The sequence below is a fragment of the Camelus bactrianus genome, chromosome 34 (assembly GCF_048773025.1).
Source record: "Camelus bactrianus isolate YW-2024 breed Bactrian camel chromosome 34, ASM4877302v1, whole genome shotgun sequence".
Classification (NCBI taxonomy): Eukaryota; Metazoa; Chordata; class Mammalia; order Artiodactyla; family Camelidae; genus Camelus; species Camelus bactrianus.
The window spans coordinates 17433442-17455979 of NC_133572.1; the positions used below are offsets into that span (position 1 = coordinate 17433442).

General features: G+C 43.8%; 1 protein-coding gene across 3 annotated transcripts in view; it reads left to right on the forward strand.

The window, feature by feature from the left end:
* The first annotated feature begins 4799 nt into the window (after window positions 1–4799).
* BMAL2 (basic helix-loop-helix ARNT like 2) overlaps window positions 4800–22538 on the forward strand; it is a 58215-nt gene continuing 40476 nt past the window's right edge. For 2 of the 3 annotated variants that reach the window (XM_074357246.1, XM_074357247.1), the window contains exons 1-2: window positions 4800–5098; window positions 20264–20414. In XM_074357246.1, the coding sequence (XP_074213347.1) occupies window positions 5062–5098; window positions 20264–20414 (188 nt within the window). In that variant the 5' untranslated portion in view covers window positions 4800–5061. Of the gene's footprint in view, window positions 5099–20263; window positions 20415–20602; window positions 20750–22538 lie in introns of those variants that run through there. The other variant, XM_045510352.2, reaches the window with a different exon arrangement.

Sequence of the window (22538 nt, forward strand, 5' to 3'; positions counted from 1 at the left end):
TTTCTGTTGGTGAGGTTTTTTTGGTTTTATCTTCAAAGTTTTCAGATAGGTGTTATCCAAAATTCAAGAAAGGCGGTTTTGTAAATGTACCCAACTTTCACACTGAAAGATCACATCAAGAACAAAATAAATATTTCATTTCAATTGTGTTATGTTTAAACAATCAGGACAGTTGTATGGGTTTATATACAATTCGCACATGAGGCTGAAACCAATTAGTAGGCAGAACTGGAAGAGAAAATGCTTCAAAGTTAAGTTGAAAAGGCCTCAGAATAGGTGGAAGTTAGTGATGTAAGTCCCCGGGGCTCAGGTACCCTGGCATCTTGTCCTGTGGAAGACACTGATGGCTCATCATGGGTCTCTTCCTACTGAGCTCAGCGGGAGCCAGCTGGAGTCCTGCTCGCCCGAGACGAGCTCCCCACCGCTCCCTGACTGAGGTCACATCAGGAATGCCGTTGCCAAGACAAGGTGGTGAAAACACTGAATCTCAACATTTGGACCTTGGAGCAAACTTGGACAGTCATCTTCCAAAAGCATCTTGTGATTAAAAAACTTACATTTATATACAAATGCTTTCACTTACATTATTCATTTTGGTTTTTACTACCACTCTTTGAAATAAGCAGAATCACTTATTTCACAGGTGATGCACACGAGGCTGAGCATGACTTACCCAGTACGGGTAGTAAATTGCTCTTGAACCCACGTCCGGTGCTCCTTCCACTCCTCCAAATCATAGAGCAGGTTTCATTGACAAATTACCTCATGTGCTTCTAGACCTCAGAAAAATACATGGGAAGCTAGTGACAGAGTTGTCACTTTGGGTGCTTTTGACTGCCACTCCCCCCCAAAAAAAGTATCAGAAGATGCGAGTAAAAATAGCTTCACCAATAAGGAAAATGAGTAACACTAAGACACAAGATGGGAACCTTCCAGAGGAGTCAGTTAAGCATCTCAAAAACATCATCAAGAACATCGGTTCTTTGCACTTTTCTGCTTTGTCATCCTCCAAGTGTTGGCTTTGTCCTTGGTCTTGTTTTCTCAGAGGGATGAGATGGCCACGGGCTCTGAAGATCAAATCCTCATGCAACAGAAAAGGGGAACTACTGGTTGTTCATCCTCTTTTTTTTAAGAGCAAGGAAAATCTCCCTCAGGAGTATTCTAAGTAAAGTTAACCCCCACATTCTGTTGGCCATGATTATGTCATCCATCCATTCCTACAACAGTACCTGGTCTGGTGATTGGTTTAAAACTAATCAGGATTCCCTCCCTGGTACTAGGCTGCTGCTCGCCTAAAGCCCGTGGGCACCTGATACCAGAAGCAAATTGGAGTTACCTCCGAGATAATTATTAAAAGGGTGCCACACAGGTTTATAGCAATGGTTCTTACCTGAAGCCACTGCACCTGGATTTTTTTGTTGTTTCTGCCATTGCCTATGTGTGAACTGAAAGCTGGTCCATAAACATCTTTCTTGACCTATCCAGAACAGGAGTACTGAGTACCACTGTGCTAGACCATGGCTCAGCCGCTGGGGTCCCAGGTTTCTTGCCCTTCAGAGAACCAGGAGTAAGAGTGGGTCTCTGGACATTATACAAATAATGGGCGCTTGGCCCATTGACCAGGGCAATGACTCCATAGATGAAGAGATGCCTGCACAACTATTCCATCTTGCCCTAAGTTTTGTTCTCCCTGAATTTTTCTTGCAATTTTAATTTATTGCTACTTCTGTCCTCTGGCTTGTGGAAATACACACACACACAGATACACAACTTATCCCCTGCAACAACCTAGGCTTAAGAAAAATTCATTTTTGACAAGTTGAAGCAATATTTCCTGTAGAGTACTCAGAGCAACTGTTTCAAAAATCAACTAGGGTGCTTATTTGAAATTAGGATTTAGTGTGTCTTGCCCCAGACCTAGTAAGTCAGAATTTCTGGGATGGGTCTGAACTTAAGCACAGTCTCATGCACATCCAACTTGGGGAACTACTGAGCTAAAGGACAAAGGACACTGGGCTCTTCTAGATTTAAATATACCTGCTTCATCGATTGTCGTGAGAATGTCTATATGAATGAAGTAATGGATGCCCAGGACGTGATGTAAGGAAGCCAGTGCTGACAGCCGTGCTGGGCACAGTGTAGGTGCTCTATAAACATTTATGAATAAATGAATTAAATAACTGCATTTTGTGGGCAGCCAGCCCTACGTTCCATTAAAGGCCAATTTCAAAATGTTTTCACTTTTAATAACAAAGCAACTCCAAAATTATTGAAAAGGAATGCAGATTTTGTAAAGTTGTTATTTTCTGGGGAACTAATGTAACTGAGTTTCTGTTACACAGTGAAGCTCCCCAAATACCCTTTTAAAAGCTCTCAAATTTCTACTCCCTGTGGCAGCTGCCACCACCTCCTTCCCTCTCTCTCCTGAGTACACCCTCCTGCAGTTACCTTCTCTGCTTCTCCTGTCTACAGGCAAGCCCAAGCTGATCCTTCCCGTTCCAGAAATACACTATATAGGCCATCTATCCCTCTAAACACATTTGCCCCCCACCCCTTTCTCCTAACTGCACCCCTACTCATCAGCCTGCTCCGCACATCCAGGAATCTTACCCAGTGTTCACCCTCCATAGACTGCTGGGGGTTGGGAGGGGGAGTGTTGAGGAAGAAAGTGTAGTTTTAAATATTAGTAATTTAATTATTTTCCTCAGTCACTTAGGAGCTAGTTAATGGGTAGTTGTTACTTACTTTTATGCATCACTGAAATGGTATCTTCAATTTAACTACCCTCTGAAGCAGGTCGATTTTTTTTTTTTTTTTTGTCCTGAACCAACTGAAATGTCTAAGTGACCTTCAAGGAAACCCCAACCTAAATTACATTGTTACAGTCCCCACAGGAGGTTGACAAGAAGTGGAATTGATGGTGTGCAAGGCAGTGGTTCCTAAAGCCAGTACTGCTCTCGCCTGAGTACTTGGCAGTGAAGCAAACTGCTGAACAAACCAAGTTCCCCCAAGATCAGTGATGCTTCGTGAAGAGCAAAGCCATTCCTGGGCTTTTGGCAAGGAAACCACACTGACCCCAAGGAACTATACCATGCACTCCGCAAGTTATGTTTCAAAGCATTTGCTTATACTTTGCCCAAGGAGAAAAACGAAAAGACCAATAGTTGGAAATGAGCAATTACTTTACTATCTATCTGTCAAGATATTATGCGACTCTACCTTATCCTATGAGGTATAATAAATAGAACTACTCTTAAAAAAAAAATCATGTCTTAGGAAATAAAGCTCCAGAATGTAAAGAAGTACCAAGTAGAATTAAACTTGAACAATCGGGGGAATACATACTAAACTATGAGAGTGATTTGCCCCCAAGGAATCTTGTGGGTCTAACTTCTCCTTGTGCCTTACATTTCCTGCTATCTTATGTAGGTTCTGGGTTCCTCTCTCTTGCTTTCAGGCTTCTGGTGGCAGTGAATCATCGTTCCTAAGAAACGAGGACTGCGATGACCGACCTGCAAGCGTGTAACAACACCACGGATGAACTCCTAAGAAGGAGATCTGACTTTTACCATCTGGCTCCTGCCGTCTACGGAGAGATCGTGGACAAAAGACTCATCTCTGAACCGCTGTTTGCCTACTGAGAAGAATTGTAAGTGTTCAACCACCTCACAAAGTTGTTGGGAGGCTCACATGAGATGACAAAGAGGAAAATGTTTGTAAGGGAAACAGTCTGTACTGCACATCTCAACCAGCAATTTCACTTCGCCGTGAAGGCAGCCAGCCTCCTTGAACACATGTGCGGGTCTAAGAGAATCTCCCCGCCTCCCCGACTACAGTCTGGGTAAACTACCTCAAAACTGCGTACACTTGTCTGGAAAGCCAGAGTCCGAACACGTTCAGGAAACCTAAGCCAGAGTTCAAGACTATCTGCTAGGCTGTCCGTAGGATTTTTCTTTCTGAGCTGTCAGCCTAAGTTGGTGTCGTGTCCGTGGATTTCGGGTTGAGTTCCAAGTCAAAGCTAGGACGGGGATGTTTCAAGAATGGTTTTGGAGACGTGTCTCGGTGTGTGTTACTGAGGGCAGGACCTCCTTCCACTCCCGAGCAGGAGACCAGTCCGCGCTCAACGCTGCAACAGTTCTCCCCGGGCCACGCCTTCTTCCGCCCAGGAACGCGCGCCCCACACCCGCGCCCAGTGGCCCTCAGGACATAAAATGCAACTAGTTAAGATGCTGTGATGCAGCGCCCTGGTAGGAAAATTAATAGATTTAGGCTGGTTGCTGCGACGCTTTGGTGTTTTCCCTGCCGTTCCTTTCCCGCACTGCCTCTACTAGACGAACTGTAACCAAGGCACCCGAGGGGCCCGTGGGCGGGGAGCCAACCAGCGTATGATGGGGGGCCGTCAAGTGAGCCCCCAAGGATCTTGCTTCTGGAGTTACCCAACCGTTGCAGGATCCCCAACGGCTTCTTCGGTGACCCCCCTCGGTCATCGTACCCTCGTCTCTGCAGTTAAGCCCTTCCACGGCAGAAAAGAAAAGGGGGCCCGGGAAGTCCCGCTTCCAGCTCCCCCGCACTCCCCGCTCCGTAGCCCCCACCATGGATGATCTCCATCCATCCTTCACTTCTCCCCGCAGAGGAACCAACTCCAACCTCCAGAACAGCTGGCAGACAACGAATCTTAAAGTGATCGTGGAAAACTGTTTTAAATAGGCCGCTTTCCAGAAAAGCTCAAGGTGCTACGTCGGCAGCCTTTCGCACTTTGCCTCCAGCCGCAGGGGTCGGCGGGGCGGGGCCGCCGTGGCTCCTCCCCGCGCGCGGTCCCTTTCTCCCGGGGCGTGCGGGCGAGCCCCAGCCGCACACTCGGGACCCCGGCCGGCCGGGCGGAGGGTCGGCGCCGGCCGCGCGCCCGGGGGGCTGCAGTGGCGGCCGCCGCGGCACCCGGCAGAGCCCCGCGGGTGCCGGCGCCCCCGCCCCGGGGCCGCCGCCTGGGCCGGCGCAGGGCGGGCCGCGAGCGCTCCATGCTGCTCGCCCCGGGGCTGCGGAGCCGGCCGGGTGGCTCGTGCGATGGCGGCGGAGGAGGCGGCGGCGGCGGCGGCGAGAGGTGAGGCTCCAGGTGGGGGCGCGGCGCCCGGCGCACGGAAGGCGCTCGGGTCCGGCCGGGGGGCGGGGGGCGGGCGCGGCGACTCCAGGTGGGAGCGCTTTGCGGGGGGCCCTCGGGTCAGGCATCACCTCCGATTGGCTCCGGGGGCCAAGGGCGTCCCTTGCGACACAGGTGCGGCGCCGCGCCCAGCGGGTCCTCTCCGGGAGCCGGAGGTGGGGAGTGACGCCCCGGGTCGCCGCCGGCTTTCGTAGCCTCATTTCTTGGCCCCAGGCTGGACGTTTGGGCAAAGGTGAGTGGCGAAGTACCATCCACCCCGTGATGGCGAGCAGCCTCCCTCGCCCCCCGCTGGGCGTCCACTTCGCGGTCTGCAGGGATTGCTGCGCGGACTCCTTAGATTTCATTTTTCTCTTGTGTAAACCGGTTGTCATCAGCCATTGAAGGAGCTCGTGCGAGCCCATCGTCTCTGAACTGGAAATGCTCACTTCTGCTCCCCCTCCAAAAACTGCCCCGCGGTGCGGCGGGCAGGGCGCGCGAGGAGGCAGGTCCCTCGCATCTCTTAGCCTCAGAAACGGATTGCACCGCGACAGCTCTCCTTAGCGAGAGGCGGCTCTTGTCTTTTGCCATTACAGCGTAAGGGAAGCCGTCAGTGGAATTTGCTTTGTTTTGTTATATGTATTTTTTTTTTTTTAGAGTTTTTGGTGAATGGAGCTGGGAGCGTTGCTATGTCTTTTTCCTCTCTCCAGTATTCGCTGGCGATATTCCGTGGTCTCTTCCAAGGGACTACTCAATTATGGGTTGATCATAAAATATTTGTTACTTAAGACAAACAGGAGGTGGCAAAAAAAAAAAAAAAACAGAAATAAAGGAAGATAGACTGGCAGAGAGAAATTCAGGGAAGCAGTTTCTTAAATCTCCACTCTCCTTTTCTAATATTGTGATGAGTTTAGCAATGAGAAGCAGTGCTTTGGAAAATCGAATACAGTTGTGGGGATTTGGATCGTGGGGAGATTTCTAAAATTCTCTTATTTGAATATTTGAAGTCTTTCTGGATGATATTACAACATGAGCACTGGTTTGAAAAGAGAAGGCATTATGCACGGTGTTAAGCTCAGACATCCTCTCTGCTCTGGCTGTGACTGAACTCTGCCCTTTACTTTGTTACCCGGGTTAAGTTATTTAGCCTTAGTTTCTTCATCTGTAAAATGGGGATAATTATAGTATCTGTTTTTATAGGATTGTTCGGATTAAATGAGATATAAATGCATTTAAATACATAAAAAATGCTTCGCCCAGTATGTACTCCATAAATGATAGCTTAATATAGTCATTAATTTACAGTTTCAATTTGCTTTGTGAAAGTAATGACTCTTGTTTAGTCTATTAAGAAAGGGTCGTTGCACACAAGTTAAAATTGGCCAAATTTAAAGAATATTTGGGCTTTACTGAAAAAAGGAAGGAGATATGAAAAATGTACCTACTAATTCAAAGAGGGGTTTTCACCAGTTAAGTTTTAAGGACATATGACAACTTTTTGGACAGAGAAGTTTATTGCCGTTTGGCTGAATGCCAGGTGTTAGGTTGGGAATGATCAAAATTAATCTTTCTTGGGTAAGAGGGGTGAAGTTTCAGTGGGGGCTGGGAGGGCCAGCATTTACTGAGGTTCTGTTACGTACCAGGCATTTCATAAGGGATTCTGCCATTAGTCTCACAGCAGCCCTGGTCCCATTCAAGATGAGATGAGATGAGAAAACTGAGTCTGTCCCATGTTAGCCAGAAAGTGGCAAAACTGAAGTTGAAAGCTGTGGCTCCTGCGCAGGCTGCCCTCCTTTTCTGTCTCCCTAGATGGTTGATGACCAGGGCACACTCACTTCGAGATGCTGCTTTACCGAAAGAGGGAGCAAAAAAATATTGTTTCTACTTCTCCCGTTACTGGAGGGAAAAACAAAACAAAAGAGGTGTCTGTATCAGAATCCAGGGCCATTTGAATTTTTTTTTTCCTGGCACAAAATCCCTGCAGATTCCTTTTTCCTAGGAGGTTGGTTGACATGAGGGCCCTCCTGATAAAATATAAATCTAAGACTGGTGGTGCAGAGAAAACCCCTTATGGTTTGGTGTCACTGTTGGAAAAAATTGGTGGGCCGGTTTTGAAGATGGCCGCCAAAGATCAGCGGGTGTCTAACATAATTGCCTGCTCACTGACTTTTTTTGGCAGGCTTCTGGTAAACACCAAGATTAAGCAAGCTGCCAAGTGACTGGGCGTCCTCCTGGTAAATGATTCCAGAATCCTTGGTGTTAGTGAGCAGGCGATCTTGGGGGTGGGGCAGCCCGTTCCCAAGACTGACTGCCAGACTTAGTCTCGGGTCTAGGCATCTGAGGGGCAGCTTTGTCACCTTCCCCCCCACTTTTTTTTTTAACAGACTCATGTTTTCACCTGTGATGTTATCAGACCAAATTCTTTTGAGATGTACGTCTGCAATTAGAGTGGCTTACATTCATTTCTGTGACTCAGGCATCAAGAGTTCCATTGATGTCCCAATCAACTTTGCATAAACTCCTCCTGGCCTAGATCCTGAGGCAGAGTTTCAGCCTGAAAGTGCATTACTCAGGATAAACCAGGATGCACTAACGTTACTTTTCACATGTTTTAGGGGGAGGAAAGAGAGAGGAGGAAAGAAGGGGGAGGGGTGAGGGAAGACAGGCTGAAGAGGGGAGGACAGAGTGGGAAGAGATGAGGGAGAGGGAGATGGGAGGAGGAGGAGAGAGGGAAGATAAAAAAGGAGCACAGGGGAAAGAGTGATGAGGGGTGAGGAGGGCTGGAGCTGAGGAGCGGAGGGGAGAGAAGGAAGGCAGGGTAGAGACTGCTATCCATAAAAGTTTGACTCCAGGGGAAAAAAAAGATGTTTAAATGTTTAAAATACATGGGAAAGCCAAAATATGAGTGAATACAGTGATCTCAGTTTACTTTTTCGTTTGTGGAAGACTTCCTGGTTCTAAAAAGCGTGATCTCTTTCTGTGCAGTGAACATTGAGTAGAGCATCCTTTTAAAGTCTCTCCCTGTACATAGCGTTCGGGTCATCATCCACAAGGTAATCACATTTCATTCTGTAGCCCTAATGTCTGTTTTCCCATTTAATTGAAGACCTCCAGTGTGCCGCCGGGACAGCTGAGTTACTCAAGGGCCTGGGATTGGGGTCATTAGTCAGGGGCTCAGTGAGCCGGGTGCCTCGCAGGAGGCAAGTGGACCCGAGCCATCTGCCCTCCCTGGGAGACAGCGGTTTCCTGTTCTGGTTTTTTGCGAGTGTGCTAACTTGAGGGGCTCCTGCCAGATCCCTGCTTCCCCTCGTGCCTCTCTCTTTCCCGGTGGCAGGAGGCTGTAAGAACTTAGAAGAACCTGGAATTTAAGCTCTTGGTGGACCTGGGACCACAGGTGAAAGATGTCCTCTGTAGTAGTGTGTAGTATTTCTGAGTATGTACTGCGAATTTACAAAGCACTTAGCTACGCACGCTCCCCTACCCTGTTTTCATCTCTTCCTTGGGTCAAGTCACACTTACTGGTCCGTGATACAATATACTATTTATATTATATCGTTTTAGGCTAATAAGATCTCATTTACCCTGCTCTCAGTTTTTAAACTTACAATGTTTGAAAACTTCTCGAAATATTTAAATCCAGTCCAGTTATATAACATTGAGATTCTCACTTGAAAATACTTAAATGTTGGTTGGCGTGATAGGAAGTTGGTCATTTACCTAAGTAAATTATTGGTATTTCGTTTCTCTAGTCTTAAATGTTATGGTTTAAATCTCCAGATAGTACCTTTACAGAGGGAGAAAAACAAAGATGAAAAGGAAAAGGAAGCGTAAAGAGAAACATTCTTCCACTCAACATGGTTTGCATTACAAGACATTTACAACTGAGCGTCAAGATGACTGCCATAAAGCAGCAGTTTCCAATACACTCAAGATGTTTTACTTACAATAGTTATTAATTTTTTTACTTAGATAGGAAATACACTTTACCATCTGCTGCAAGCGTATCACAGGGGAAGTGGGGTACCACCCACTAGCTTTCTCTTCCAAAACATCTCGGCTATGTGTCCCTCGTACATCCTAGACTCAGTACGCGAGGAAGTCTGCCTTTCCCCATAGGGTTTAAACTCTCCCACATCCAGGCCTTCGCTCAAGCTGTTGGCTGCCCCTGGAGAGCCCTGCCCTGCCTCCCCTCCCTCCCCTTCCTCCCCTCCCTCCCCTCCCTCCAGTCCAGCCTGAAGAAGCCTTGTGTGGGCTTGAAGGCTGAGCTCAGGTGTCACTGTGTTTCATCTGCCTGTGGAGGAGGGGAGCCACTGTAGGAAAATCAGCATGAGCTTTGGAGCCAGGCCATTGGGAATGTGGGTGTCAGTGTATTTACTAGCCATGTGAGATTGGTTGAATTACTTAACTTCTCTGAGCCCCATTTTCCTTGCCTATAAAATGGGGATTAAAAAAAACCTAACTTGGAGAGTTATGTGTGAATTAAATGAGATGCTTACAAACTATTTAGTGAGATCTGACCTTCAGCAGATGATTTTTCCTCTTCTCACGAACCCTTCCCAGAACCTTCGCCCATCCCCACCCTCACCCCGCCGCATGGAAATGATTCTCGCTCCTCTCCTGTTTCCACACTGTAGTTTTTTGTGTTCCTATGAGAACACGTGTGCCTGCTTGCCCCGGCTTATTTAGGTACGTATCTTAGCTCCATCCTTGGGCTGCATGTTCCCAGGAGAGCAGGATGGGTTCTTCCTCACCTTTGCGATCTTCCACTCCTTGCACCTGTTAAGTGCCTAGTAAAGTTTTATTGTTTTTAAGTGAATGATGGTTTGAGGTGCCAGCAGGGCTGGTTCATTCATAAAGTATGAATGAATGTACGTACTCCTGTTCCAGGCAGAGACGAAGAAACTGATAAAGGAAGCAGAAGGGTTAAAGAGCTTATAAAACGTATGAGGCAAGGTGGAAAGCAGCCAAACATGTGTCATACAAGACAGAACCGGTGAAATCTATAGTTTAACTGCTAGGAGGGAGCCTCCCCATCCAAAGTTGGAAGAAATTATCTAGTTCATGGGGGAGGGAGGGACTCACAGAAGGCTTCAGAGAAGGGGCCAGCTTTAGTATTGATGGACAGAAAATTCTACGGAGGCGGTGGAGAAGAGGGTCCTTCAGGGCAGAGACTAGGCGTAGATATGGAAACTCGTCAGTGACACGCTTGGAAGAAGCGGTGCGAGGATCCTGCGGCTCTGGCCCGGACAAGTGGAAGAGGAAGGAGTCACTGCCTCGTTAGTGTCCTGGAGGGCTCTCCCCCCCGCCCCCCGCCTGTGATGTGGCGGGACTGTTAACACAGAAGCCTGAGTTACAGGCTGGTGACTCGCCTCGCCTTCTAAAGGAAAGGTCCGTGCATCTTTTTTTTTTTTTTGGTTCCTGCTCAGTAGTTGAGCTTTGTATCACCCTGAAAGGCTACTTGTGGCGTATTTCTGATCAGAAAGGAAAAAAAGTATCCTGCCTGATAATTGGTTTTGTGGTCTCAGCCTTCACTCCAGGTCCATCTGGGCCACAGCTTTCTCTCATCTTTTCCTTGAAAAGAAGTAGCTGCTTATATCTTTAAATCCATTTCACATTCTTTCCTCTGAAAAGCATCACAAGTGCAATTTCACTTATTCCCATGGCAGCCCCTTGGGAAGCAGGTTTCTGGACTTCCGTTGTCTGTTAACGTAATGACCTGGGTTGTTCCACTGTCCCCATCACTGACGTGCTCCCGACATGGGCATGTTCTCCAGGTCTGCTCTCAGACCCTTCCCATGCAGCCATGTGCGACAGAGCTGAACGATACCCTCAGCCTTGGCTTCCAATATGAACAGTGAAGGTTCATAAACCAAAAGGAATCCAGCGTCCTGCACACCTGAACATGTTCCTGATGTGAAAAGAGCACACCTGGAAACACCTATGTGTGATGACATCAGACGTTCTTAATTGGACTCAGATACAATGTAGAGGATCTGTGGCTTACACGTTACTTAAAAGCAGGAGCGTTAGCATCAAAATACCTCTTCATCTTCCCCTCCACCCAGGAGAGGAGGATGTAGGGAGAAGAGATTGCTGTTGAGTCTAGATAGTACCAAACCCATATGTGTTTTACAGAAACACAGATTTAAAAAGATAGATCAGGGTACAATGTCCAGAACTGAACCTGAACACTTCACAGAGCAGAGATCAACAGAGGTTTAAATGAGTAAAAGATTGTGAAGATTAATCATTGTTAACGATCTGGAGGGAGTTTTGATTAAAATATTGAACACGACCTCCAGCCCTACATTTATTTCTCTTACTAGCTCCCTGGTTGGAGAATTGGATTTCCTCTCTGAGTGACATGGTCCCCAAAGGTAGGCTATGCTCACACTACCAAGGAGACAAACGCCATTGCGTTCTAGGTGGGCCATCTCTGCTGTAATGAGTCATCCAGGCAGCAACACTGACCTAGAAAAGAGAGACCAAACCCTATTTTCCACGCATCCTGGGGCTAGTGGCTTCTTGAGGACAATTCTCCTTTCTTCAGTTTTCAACCTTGAGTTTCACCAGCACTTTTGGCTTGTCAGTGCCTTTTTGACAGTGATCATGGCTACCTCTGGGACATGTGGTTTTAAGCAAAGCAGCCAGATCTTGGATGTTCAAATTCACACCTCGAATTTTAGAAGACATCTGGGATATTTATGAAGGGGCTTTTAAATAATTTTGTATCAGCTATGTGCTTAGGAACAGCCTGCAGGCAGCTTTAGATCTGATCATCATTATAACTATGGTGTATCATGTATACCTAGGTAATATTAAAGTAAGAAATGTCACATGGGTTTTATTACTTTTAAAACTCATGGTTTCAGTTTGTTTGTAGAACTTTAGCGTTTTCTGGTTGCAATGTCGGTGCTTCCTTCCGATCCGAACCCCCTTTTAAGGGGTCTTTCTTCTTTCTAGAATAATCGCCATTTGGTGAAAAGATACACAAGTATTTTTGTGAACAATGATGAATTTTTCCACTCAAAGCTAACTGAAGATATCTTATTATTTTGTTGATACTTTTGATGTCAGGAACCACTGTGTCTTTTATAGTTTCTGTATCAAACTTGGCATCTCCAATCATGCCTAATATTAATCATGACACTAGCCTCCGTCGTGTTTTCTGTGTACTCATAACCTGCAAGAATTGTACTTTCCTGTGTAACAATGACGTCGGCGTAAACCATCAGAATCTAAATATGTTTGTGTGCCTTTTGGAGAAATCTGCTGATGCTGAAAATGCTGAACGCTGCATTCTTCTTATGCGTGAGGATCAATCAGGCCTGGAGCAAGTTAGGGGACTGTTCTGTTTCCATGTGGAACAAATCCTGGTGAACGACTTGTTCTTGCTTTTGCCCATCCCTGGCTTAGGTTATAGTGCTTATGAAACGTTGGCCTTTTCTGGAATTGTCATCAACAGGAAAGCATTCTTTGGTGCTTATATCATTTGATTATGTTCTGCGTAACGACTGAGTGGTTTCCCGTGACTCCCCTTTCCTTACAGTCATCCTGGCTGTTTCTACTCCCCCTTTGCCCCGTTTCAAAAGCTTAGCGTGGACCATTCTCACTTTTTGGTTCTACCAAGTAGCTGATAACTCTTAACTTCTATTGAGTACTTACTATGTGCTAGGTGTCTAAATGCTTTATGTGGTATAATTCAGTGAATCCTCAGCAAATATGTAAAGTAGGTACCATTATTGTTCCATGTTTCCAACAAGGAAATTGAGACACAGGATTTAAGGACGTTGCCCGAGGTCAAGTTTGTATAGTTAAGTAGCAGAAGCAGGATTTGAACCCAAGGAGACTGGCCTCAGAGCTTTTAGCCTCTGCTTCAGTGCCCTGCTAGCCCTTTGGGTGAGGTGCCGTTTCTGTGATATGCTGATGTCTAAAACTGAGCTTCTTCTGTTGGGAGGGACTGTGGAATCCTGGCCTACTTTTGGCTTTGAGAGAATCTGAGCTTTGTCACCTAATAGCTGTGTGATCTTTGGCATGTGTATCAGGCAGGGTTCAACCGGAGGAGCAGAACCAGTGGGAGATATGTATATTCGCGATTTATTACAAGCAATCAGCTTATGCAAATGTGCGAGCAGGCCAGGCAAGTTTGGAATCGGTAGGGCAGGCCATCAGGAAAGGCAGGCCAGAGCCCCGGCACAGACTGAAGCAGCCGGCCATAGGTGGAGTTCCTCCAAGGAAGCCTCGACTCTGTTTTTAAGGCCTTTCAACTGATTAAATCAGGCCCACCCAGATTATCTAGCACAACCCTAGGTAACCCTCACCCTAACTCTAACCCTAATCCTAATCTAGGATAATCTTCTTTATTAAGATCAGCTGATTATGGAGTTTAATCACATCCACAAACAACCTTCAACAGCATCACTTAGATTAGTGTTTGAGTCACTGAGGACTGCAGCCAGCCAAGCTGACACAGGAAAAAGACCATCACACAAGTTAGCCTAATTTTTTTGAGCCTGTCTCCGCATAGGCCAGACCATCACTATAGGGCTGGTGTGAAGATTGTGTCAGATCAGGTGTGTAAAGGTTATGGTGCCTGGAATGCAAGGAATCAGTGAAAGATGATTTAATTTGTGGTCCCACCTACAATAGTGTTGGAATCCCCACCTTTGTCGCTCTTCTGGCTGGTCTGATTTACTGCAGTGCTTGGCTGCCTGACTGGTATTCCTGCCTGAAATTTCATCTCAGCCATCTTGGTCTGTTTCTCAAGACTACATTGGAGGCTTAAAGTAGCTCACTACTCTTGATCTTTGAAAAAATGTCTTAGTGAAATCCTGACCCACTGTGTTTATAGCTTTTCTCAATGTATCAGTGCAATACTATAGTGCCCTCCCCGAAAGGTGCCCCCGACCCCTGCTTGCTAAAAGCTAGTGATTGGGAGGACTGCCTTCCCCAATGGCATCAAATGTTTTGGGGTTTTTTGTTTTTTTTTTAAATTTCTGTAGTGACTGAGAGTGGGACATGCATGAGAACTGTTTCTCCAAAATAGGCTGTTGTATTTATGTTGTTTCTGTCTCCTTTATTGAAACTGCAGTGTAACACACAGCTGGGCATCTTATTTCACACTCTGAGCCTCAGTTTTCTTAACAGTAATGTGAGTAATAAATGGAATAGGATATCTTTTGTTCCTTTTCCCTCTTCTTAATCTTTTATTGTAAATTCAGAAAACCAGATTTTTTAAAAAAGGATTTTCTCCAAAAGTATTTTACAGTAGTGTTTAAGAGCAAAACTTGTTTTTTCCAAATCAAAACAGATACTTAAAAGGCAGTACTTAACTATAGTTGAATCAAATAGCAAATAAAAAATTAGCCGGGAAGAGTCTTCATTTCCCTATTCCATCAGATGAGAAACCACGTGAACAAATGAATGAACTTAGGAACGGTTAAAGTCCATAGGAATGAGATCTTTGGCAATGAATGTCACTCAGGCACACGAGTGGGCTATGTACCTTGACACTTTAATATCACGTACTAGATTTTATTCACAGAAATGCGTAAATGATACCATTTCCTAATAATTTGTCCTTCCTCTCCATTTCACCGTTCCATCAGCAGCACTCACACCTGTGGCAAGTACCTGGTAGAACTCCAGGATACGCAGGAAGATCTAGTAGGTTTTCAGCTCCATGAAGGAGCAGTGTCTGCTCACCATCATATTCCCAGCCCTTAAAGCACGCCGTCTGCTTCATAGTAGCTTGATGGATATATAGTGATGGAAAGCGGGACGTTCTAGGACCACAGCTGACAAGCTCCACTCGCCAGGTGACTGTCTCAGGAGGGGAACAGGCTAGGACTTTTCCCACCATGCCCTTTGCACCTGTTGGACTATACCTGTCATGCTGCAAACTGGAGAACTGGTTTTTGAGTTCATTCTAAGGTTTACAGGCCATACATTTCATATCCCTCTGCATCCAGCTTCTCGCATTCACACCCACGCGACTGGCTTGTGTCCCACCCTGAACACTGTGCCCTGGTGACCAGGTACAGACAGCCTTAGTCCATGCCATGCAGGAGATCCAGGGCGTCTGCTTATTTTAGTACCAAGTCCGGTGGGAGTGATATAAGCAGATGCACATCTAACCTCACACATTCTCTGGAATATAAATGCCTTTGCACAGAACAAGCCTGGGAAATCCCTGGCCTCCCTTTACTAGTAGGAGGGATGTGTCATATAGGAAACCAGTTTCCCCTCTGGCTCATTTTAAGCCATGAGGATCAACATAGTCCATGCAGTTAACACAACTTAATCCCCGAGCCTCTCTGACACCCTTGCATTGTTTCCAGTCTTACTCCCAGACTGCTTTCCCCAACCCTACGTGGTTCCTGAGTGACTGTTTGAGTCCACCCTAGCCACTCATCTCCCTTTCCTGGTGTCGACCTTTTGCTTACTTCTCTGACGCTTACGTGGGCTCTCACGTTGCCTCCACTGTGTTTGGTCATTCCCTGCCGTCCCCTCTTCGGCTTTTTTTGTTCAACATGCTAGCCGGAAGTTTGGTTTGAAAATGTAAGTGTCATGCTGGTCACTTCTGCGGATGGCATATTTTGAGGAGGCTTAGTCAATCTGGTAGACAGAATCTGAATCCCCAAAGGTGTTGTGAGACCAAAGAAGATTAAACTTGACAACAACAACAGAAGGCTAGCACTTAAGTATAAAAAAAAATGCAAATGTATGAAATGGTAAAGAGGTGGCTTAACAGCAGCCTGTAGAGAAGACAGGTTTGGGTTTAGCCAAGGAAAGCCCCGTCTGGGAGTCGGGAGACTTAAACAGTTTCCTTCCTCCATCAGCGTCTGGCTGGGTGGTAAAGGGCAAGGGACGTGATCGGCTCTGGAACTCTGCTTCTCTCTTGGAAAAAGAGGGAGTTATTCTAGACCATCTGTAGTGTCAGTTCTAAAATATATAAAGGAATGAAGCAACAGCATGAAGTGAAGGTTCAACATATAAAATAAAAGTGAATGCAGTCTTCTAAATAATGAAAGTATGATCAAAACATTATCACTGAAAGCTCCTCTCTCTGTGGACGAGACATCTCCTAGGTGTTGAATTCCGATTACACCACACATCAAAAATCCGTGTCCATCTGTATCTTTCACGTGGCCCTGAGCCCGATGTACGTACCCAGTTCACATAAGTCATTAATACCTAATAACTCTCCAACAGAACTTCATAGATTCTAAAAGGCTTCAACATTGATCTCATTTTTTTTCCTTATAAAAGCTCTGTGGGGCAACTCTAGTCTGTATCGTAACCTCTGTTTTACGGATGAGGAGTCCACAGAGAGGGTGGACGACTCACCTAGAGCCACACAGTGAGTCGGGGCTGGGGGGCTGGCGGGGGGCTTGGACGAAAGTGCTCTTGCTGTGCCCGGGGCCCCCTCGTGGCCATCCAGTCCCACGGTCAGTGGCGGCGGTGGGCTGCTCCCGTGCAGCGGGGGCTGGACTTGAGCTCAGATCCGTCAAGTCCGTGCAGTCGGGAGGTTCTTCCCTGAGAGTCCTCAGGCATCAGTGCGGGCTGGCAGGGCTGCTCAGGCACTCCCCATGGGGAAAAGCAGTGCCTTTGGCAGGCCAGGCGCTGTTCCCTGCCCCCAACAGCTCTTTCTGGGCTGTCTGACGCCACAGTTCTTTCCAGAGCATGAAACGTGGTGCCCAAGGGATGCTTTCAATCAGTTATCCAGTGTGTTATCTGGTGTGGCTGCCACTTTCTGAAATCAGGACAGTTACCTGCCCTCCTGCCTCTGCAACAAAGAGAATCCTCTGTAGGCAGATAACGTGTGTGGGAAGTTTCTTCTTAACTCTTTCTTAAATACTTCACCAAGATCTCTCTTTTCACACACAGTTCAGGACAAGGGTCAGTCTGGACTCCTGTGCATTTGATTAGAAACTCCCCGTCCCTTCTCTTAAGGAAAACATTAAAATGTTCCTTGAAAGTGGCTCAGTGGCTCCGTACAAGAAATATCTTCAGCAACACCAAGTTCACGGCGTCCACAGTCTGTATTTACTCTTTGGGTTTAAAAAACAATATGAGTACCTGCAGATCTCAAACTCCCAATCTACTATGTATAGAATAGATTAACAACAAGTTCATACTGTATAGCACAGGGAACTATAATCCAAATATATATTTTTATTGAAGTATAGTCAGTTTGCATTGTTATGTCAACTTCTGGTGTACAGCATAATGCTTCAGTCATACAGGAACATACATATATTTGTTTTCATATTCTTTTTCACCATAAGTTACCACAAGATACTGAATATAGTTCCCTGTACTATACCGTATGAACTTGTTTATCTATTTTATATATACTAGTGTGTATCTGCAAATCTCAAACTCTCAATTTATCCCTTCCCACCCTCTTCTACCCCAGTAACCATAAGTTTGTTTTCTGTGTCTGTGAGTATGTTTCTCGTTTGTCTTTTTTTAGATTCCACATATAAGTGATATCATGTGGTATTTTTCTTTCTCTTTCTGGCTTACTTCACTTAGTATGACGATCTCCAGATCCATCCATGTTGCTGCAAATGACATTATTTTATCATTTTTATGGCTGAATAGTATTCCACTGTGTATATATACTACAACTTCTTTATCCAGTCCTCTGTTGCTGGACATTTAGGTTGTTTCCATGTCTTGGCTATTGTAAATAATGAGACTGAACGTTGGGGTGCATGTATCTAGAAAGGCTATTTTTATGTGTTGATTTTACATACGGCAACTTGATACACTTTCTAATTTTAATAATTTATATGTTGGTTATTTTGGGTTTTCTGTATACTCAATCATACCATTTCTCAACAACAGCAAAAAAATTTTTTTTCTTCCTTTCCAATTCTTATACTTTATATATCTTTCTCTTGCCTTATTTCACTGGCAGATCCTCTAATACAGTGTTGAAAAAGGGTAGGGACGAAAGATACTGTTTCCACTTGTAAAAAGAATGCTTTCAGTATTTCTTTATTGATATTTCTGAGTCTATTGAGATAATAATATTTTGCCATTAAGCTGTTACCATGGTAAGTTATATTGATTAATTTACAGATATTAAACCAGTCTTGCATTCCTGGGATAAAACTATTTTGGTCATGATGGGTTGTTCTTTTTATACATTTCTGAATTTTGTTTGCTAGTGTTTTTTGTATCTTTGTTCATGAATGAGACAGGCGTATAGTTATCCGTTCTAAAATCTGTCATTATCAGGTTTTAATATCAAACTTATATAACCTCATAAAAAAGACTTGAGGGACAAGGTATTCCTTCTTTTTCTATTTATTAGAATAGTATGTGTAAGAAAGAATATAAGAATATTCGTTTTTATTTCTTTTTGCTTCATTTTTTGTCAGTTAAAATTCCTTAGGAATTTTTCCATTTCATCTAAATTTCTTAAATATTTAGAAGAATATTTTTCAAGGTAATTTATTATCTTTTAAACCTCTGGAGCATCTAAAATTATGACCCCCTCTTTATTCCTATCTTTATTCCTTTATGCCCTCTTTCTTTTCTTTTTTTTAATTCTTGTCATAGGGTTATTAGAGTTTTCAATCTTTTGGAAGAAACTATGTTTAGTTTTTTTGATCTATACTAATTTGTATTCTATTTCATTATTTCTGATATTGTTTTAATGATTTCTTTTCTCCTAATTCTTTAGATTTATTTTAGTCATGTTTTCCTAATTTCTTAAATTGTTAGCTCATTAGATATCCATCTTTCTTTATTTAAACATTAATGGTTAAAATATCCTTCTAAGTAATGCCTTCGTTATACACATTTTGGTGTAAAATATTTTTATTATTTAGTTCCACACATTTTGTAATTTTTACATTGGGATTTTTCTTGTCTCATGAGTTATTTGTGTATTTCTTGATTTCCAAAGATATAGGGATTTTCTGGCTATCTTCTTGTCATGGTGTCTAGCCTAATTACAGCCTATCAGATGTTTCATGTATAATATCAGTCTTTTTGGTCCAGTATAAATGCCCCATGGGTGCCCCAAGATAAACGACACTGGATTTTGAAGCTACTAGGTTTAGCAGTCTGTATATGTCTATTGTATCAAGTTTTTCCATTGTGTGGATCAGATTTTCTAAATCATTATTTTTGAATGCTTACTCTATCTGTTATTGATAGAGATGTGTTAGAAAGCTCCCAGTATTACTGTAGGTTGACTGAATTCTCCTTGTAAATATTGCTTGTATATTTCATTCTATGTTGTAAGGTACAAATGAGCTTAAACTCGTTAGGTCAATTTTAATATGAAAATATAGTTATTCAGGGAGGCCTACATAGGGGCGATAGATTATTTTTAGTTCAGTGATTCTGATTTTTACATTTTATAAAACATTAAATAAACTACACTTGAGTAAAAGGATTTTACTATCTCATTTGGCAATTCAGGATTAAAAATACTCATGTCCCCTGACCTGGTTAACTCACTTCTGGGATGCTATCCAAAAGAAATAAATGGAAAATGAAAGAAATAACCAGTAGATAAAAAGCTTTATACATATAGATAAAAGCAAAATACACATTTATAATGGTGAAAAAATAAAAACAAACATAGATTCCAACAATAGAAGGATTGTTATGTAACTATGCCACAGATACATGATGGTGTGTTATGCAACCATTGGAATCATTTATAAAGAATTTGTAGTAACAACACTGTAAAGTTATTATCATAATGATATATAAATAACAGAATATACACTATGATTTTAACTTCTATAATGACAATTATAGAAAAAATTCAAAAGGAAGTATTTCTAAATAGTAGTGTTGGTTGGAGAAATTTGGTTTCCCCCTGCCCTTTCTACTTTTTTTGTGTTTTCCATATTTCCTGCAATATTCAGGTCTGTTTCTTACAACTAGATGGGGAAAATAAACTTAAAAATATAGACGACCAAATACATTTCTAACTAATATTTGGGTATGTATATTTAGTCTTTCTTATGTTATGTTGTTATTTAGTTGACATTTAAAAAGTATCAAAGTAGAAAGCCATTTTAAATGTGTGATGAGGATATGTGTAAAGTAAAAGTTCATGTTTCAAACAGATGCCTTCTTGTGCTTTCTGTCTCATAGGTAAACTGTTGATCCAAGAGAATCAGTGTGTTGCTTCCATGGTTTCCGGTCATCTGAGCCCGTGGACAAAACCAACAGCTGTCGGAACCTTCAACCCACATGTGACCAAGTTTCCAAGAAAACGAAAAGGAAGTGATTCAGACCCATCCCAGTAAGCGAATTTGTTCCCCTCACCCTGTGAAACCTTTGACTCTAGGGGAAAAAAAGAAAGAGATTACTTTTTAAATCATAAAGAGATTAGGGTCAATTATTTATCCACCCAGCTGCCACCTCTGCCGTTGACTGATCTGGAACTTTTTCATCCAACTCTGAAGGTCATTAGGTGTCCGGGAAGGTCATCTGGAGTCTGAAAGACATAGGAACATAAGGTTGATTTGCTTAACGTTTATGGTCACAGTGAGATGTTTGCCTTCCTACCCGAAATACTTAACCATGAGGAAAACATCTTGAACGTTTGGCTGGCTTCTCGCCTTACTCATCATTTAGGTAATAACTGACCCCTGGTCATCTGTGGCCTCTTAAATAAAACACTTGTTTTCCATGTTAATTAAGCCAAGCAGATAATAAAATCAGTGTTAAGGATTCTTGTTATCTCCTTGTTCATTTTGCTTGCTGAATGCAGCTTGCAGTTCCAAATATGCTAATGACCTCCCCAAATTTAGGGTTTAGTTGGTGAAAATAATAGGGCAAGGTAAATATAACAATCTAGAGCCATTCATTTTAGGCTGGTCCTTTACATAAATGTGAAAGTCGATGATAGTTCTCCGTTATGAATGAAGGGAAATGAGGACATAATGAATCATCTTAGCTCTTTTTAATTTAGTTCTTCCCAGTATACTTTATAATTTAGTTTCAATTTCCAAGGCAGCAGAATCAGTGTTATTTAAATGGAGGTACCAACGCACTTCCCAAGCCACATTTAAATGACTTGAAGATTGCCCGCTGTTTTTAGTTGTCTGTATTCTCTTAGTGTCTTCCAATAATGTGAATGATTATAAATGACTACGTTTGACCAAGTGACAGTCTGTTTTGAACTGTTTGCTGTTCCACATGCTAAATTAGCGGTGTAGTCCCTGCTCACTTGAAGCTAGAAGTGACTGTTAGTCCTTTTTATTTGCTTCCTTTTTCTCCAGAATCATAAGCACCATTGTTCTTTCTTAATATCTAAATAAGACTGTGGCTTTTAAAGTGAAAACTAGAGTCACACAATTTTCTGCCATATAGTGGGGCATGGTTGAGACCTTACAGTGATTTTTTGAGAGTGAATGGAAAGATGAGGTCAGTTTTAAGGGAAATACTAGAAACGTGCAAATTACTGACAGATAGTGATTTTTTTTTTTTTTTGGCAGTAGGCAACGCTAAAGATTATTTAGTCAATTGCCTGCCTTTATAGAAAATGAAGTAGCTAGGACTCAGAGATATCAGGTTGTTTGCCCAACATTATCCAGCCAGTTGGAATGCCTGGTTGTTGGTGTGCAAGTTTTTCACCACGCCCAGCTTCCTGTCTCTGTGCAGCTGGACAGGGTAGGGTGCTTCCAGCACGTGACGACAGCCATGCTTTTCGCTTCCCAGCATGTCTGAGGAGGGGTGACCCAAGACCTCCTTCCTTCCAGGTCAGGAATCATGAAAGAAAAAGTGGTGGAAAAGCTTTCTCAGAATCCCTTTACCTATCTCCTTTCGAACAGGGGTAGAAATATCAGCATCCAGGGGCAGCAGGTGAGTCCTGGACCATCACTGGACATCATTCCTACCTGAAGAGGGCGTATAGTGGCAGCAGAAAGAGCGTCTGCCCCACTGATTGGCTCGTTATCTATCCCCGGGCTCCTCCATTCTGCCCCAGCCCTTTCATCCCAGCATCTTCCATTCTCTCTAATGAGATGAGGGATGTCACAGGACTTCACGGATTTTACAAAGCCCTGGTTGTATAGCATCCTTTCCAGAGACTCAGGGCGCAAAAGCCCGTCAATAGATAGGAAGTTGATCTCACTGGTGGAGCCTCTGAGTTTTGCATGTTTTTAAAAAGAAGAATGTGTGAGAAGGTTCACCCTTTCTGCAGCCCTGTTGGTTCTGAGTGGAAAGCTGGTTCTGTAAAAGGATCATTGGTGAAGATAGCCTGGAATGTGGTCATTAAACATTTACTGAGTACCTACTATGTGACACCCAGTAGATGGGGAAAGGAGACATAAGACATGAGAAATTGTACAAGTGGGAAAGATACAAGTAAGTAATACACATCATGATACCTGCTGTGGGAGGGACCCTAGGTGTTATGGCA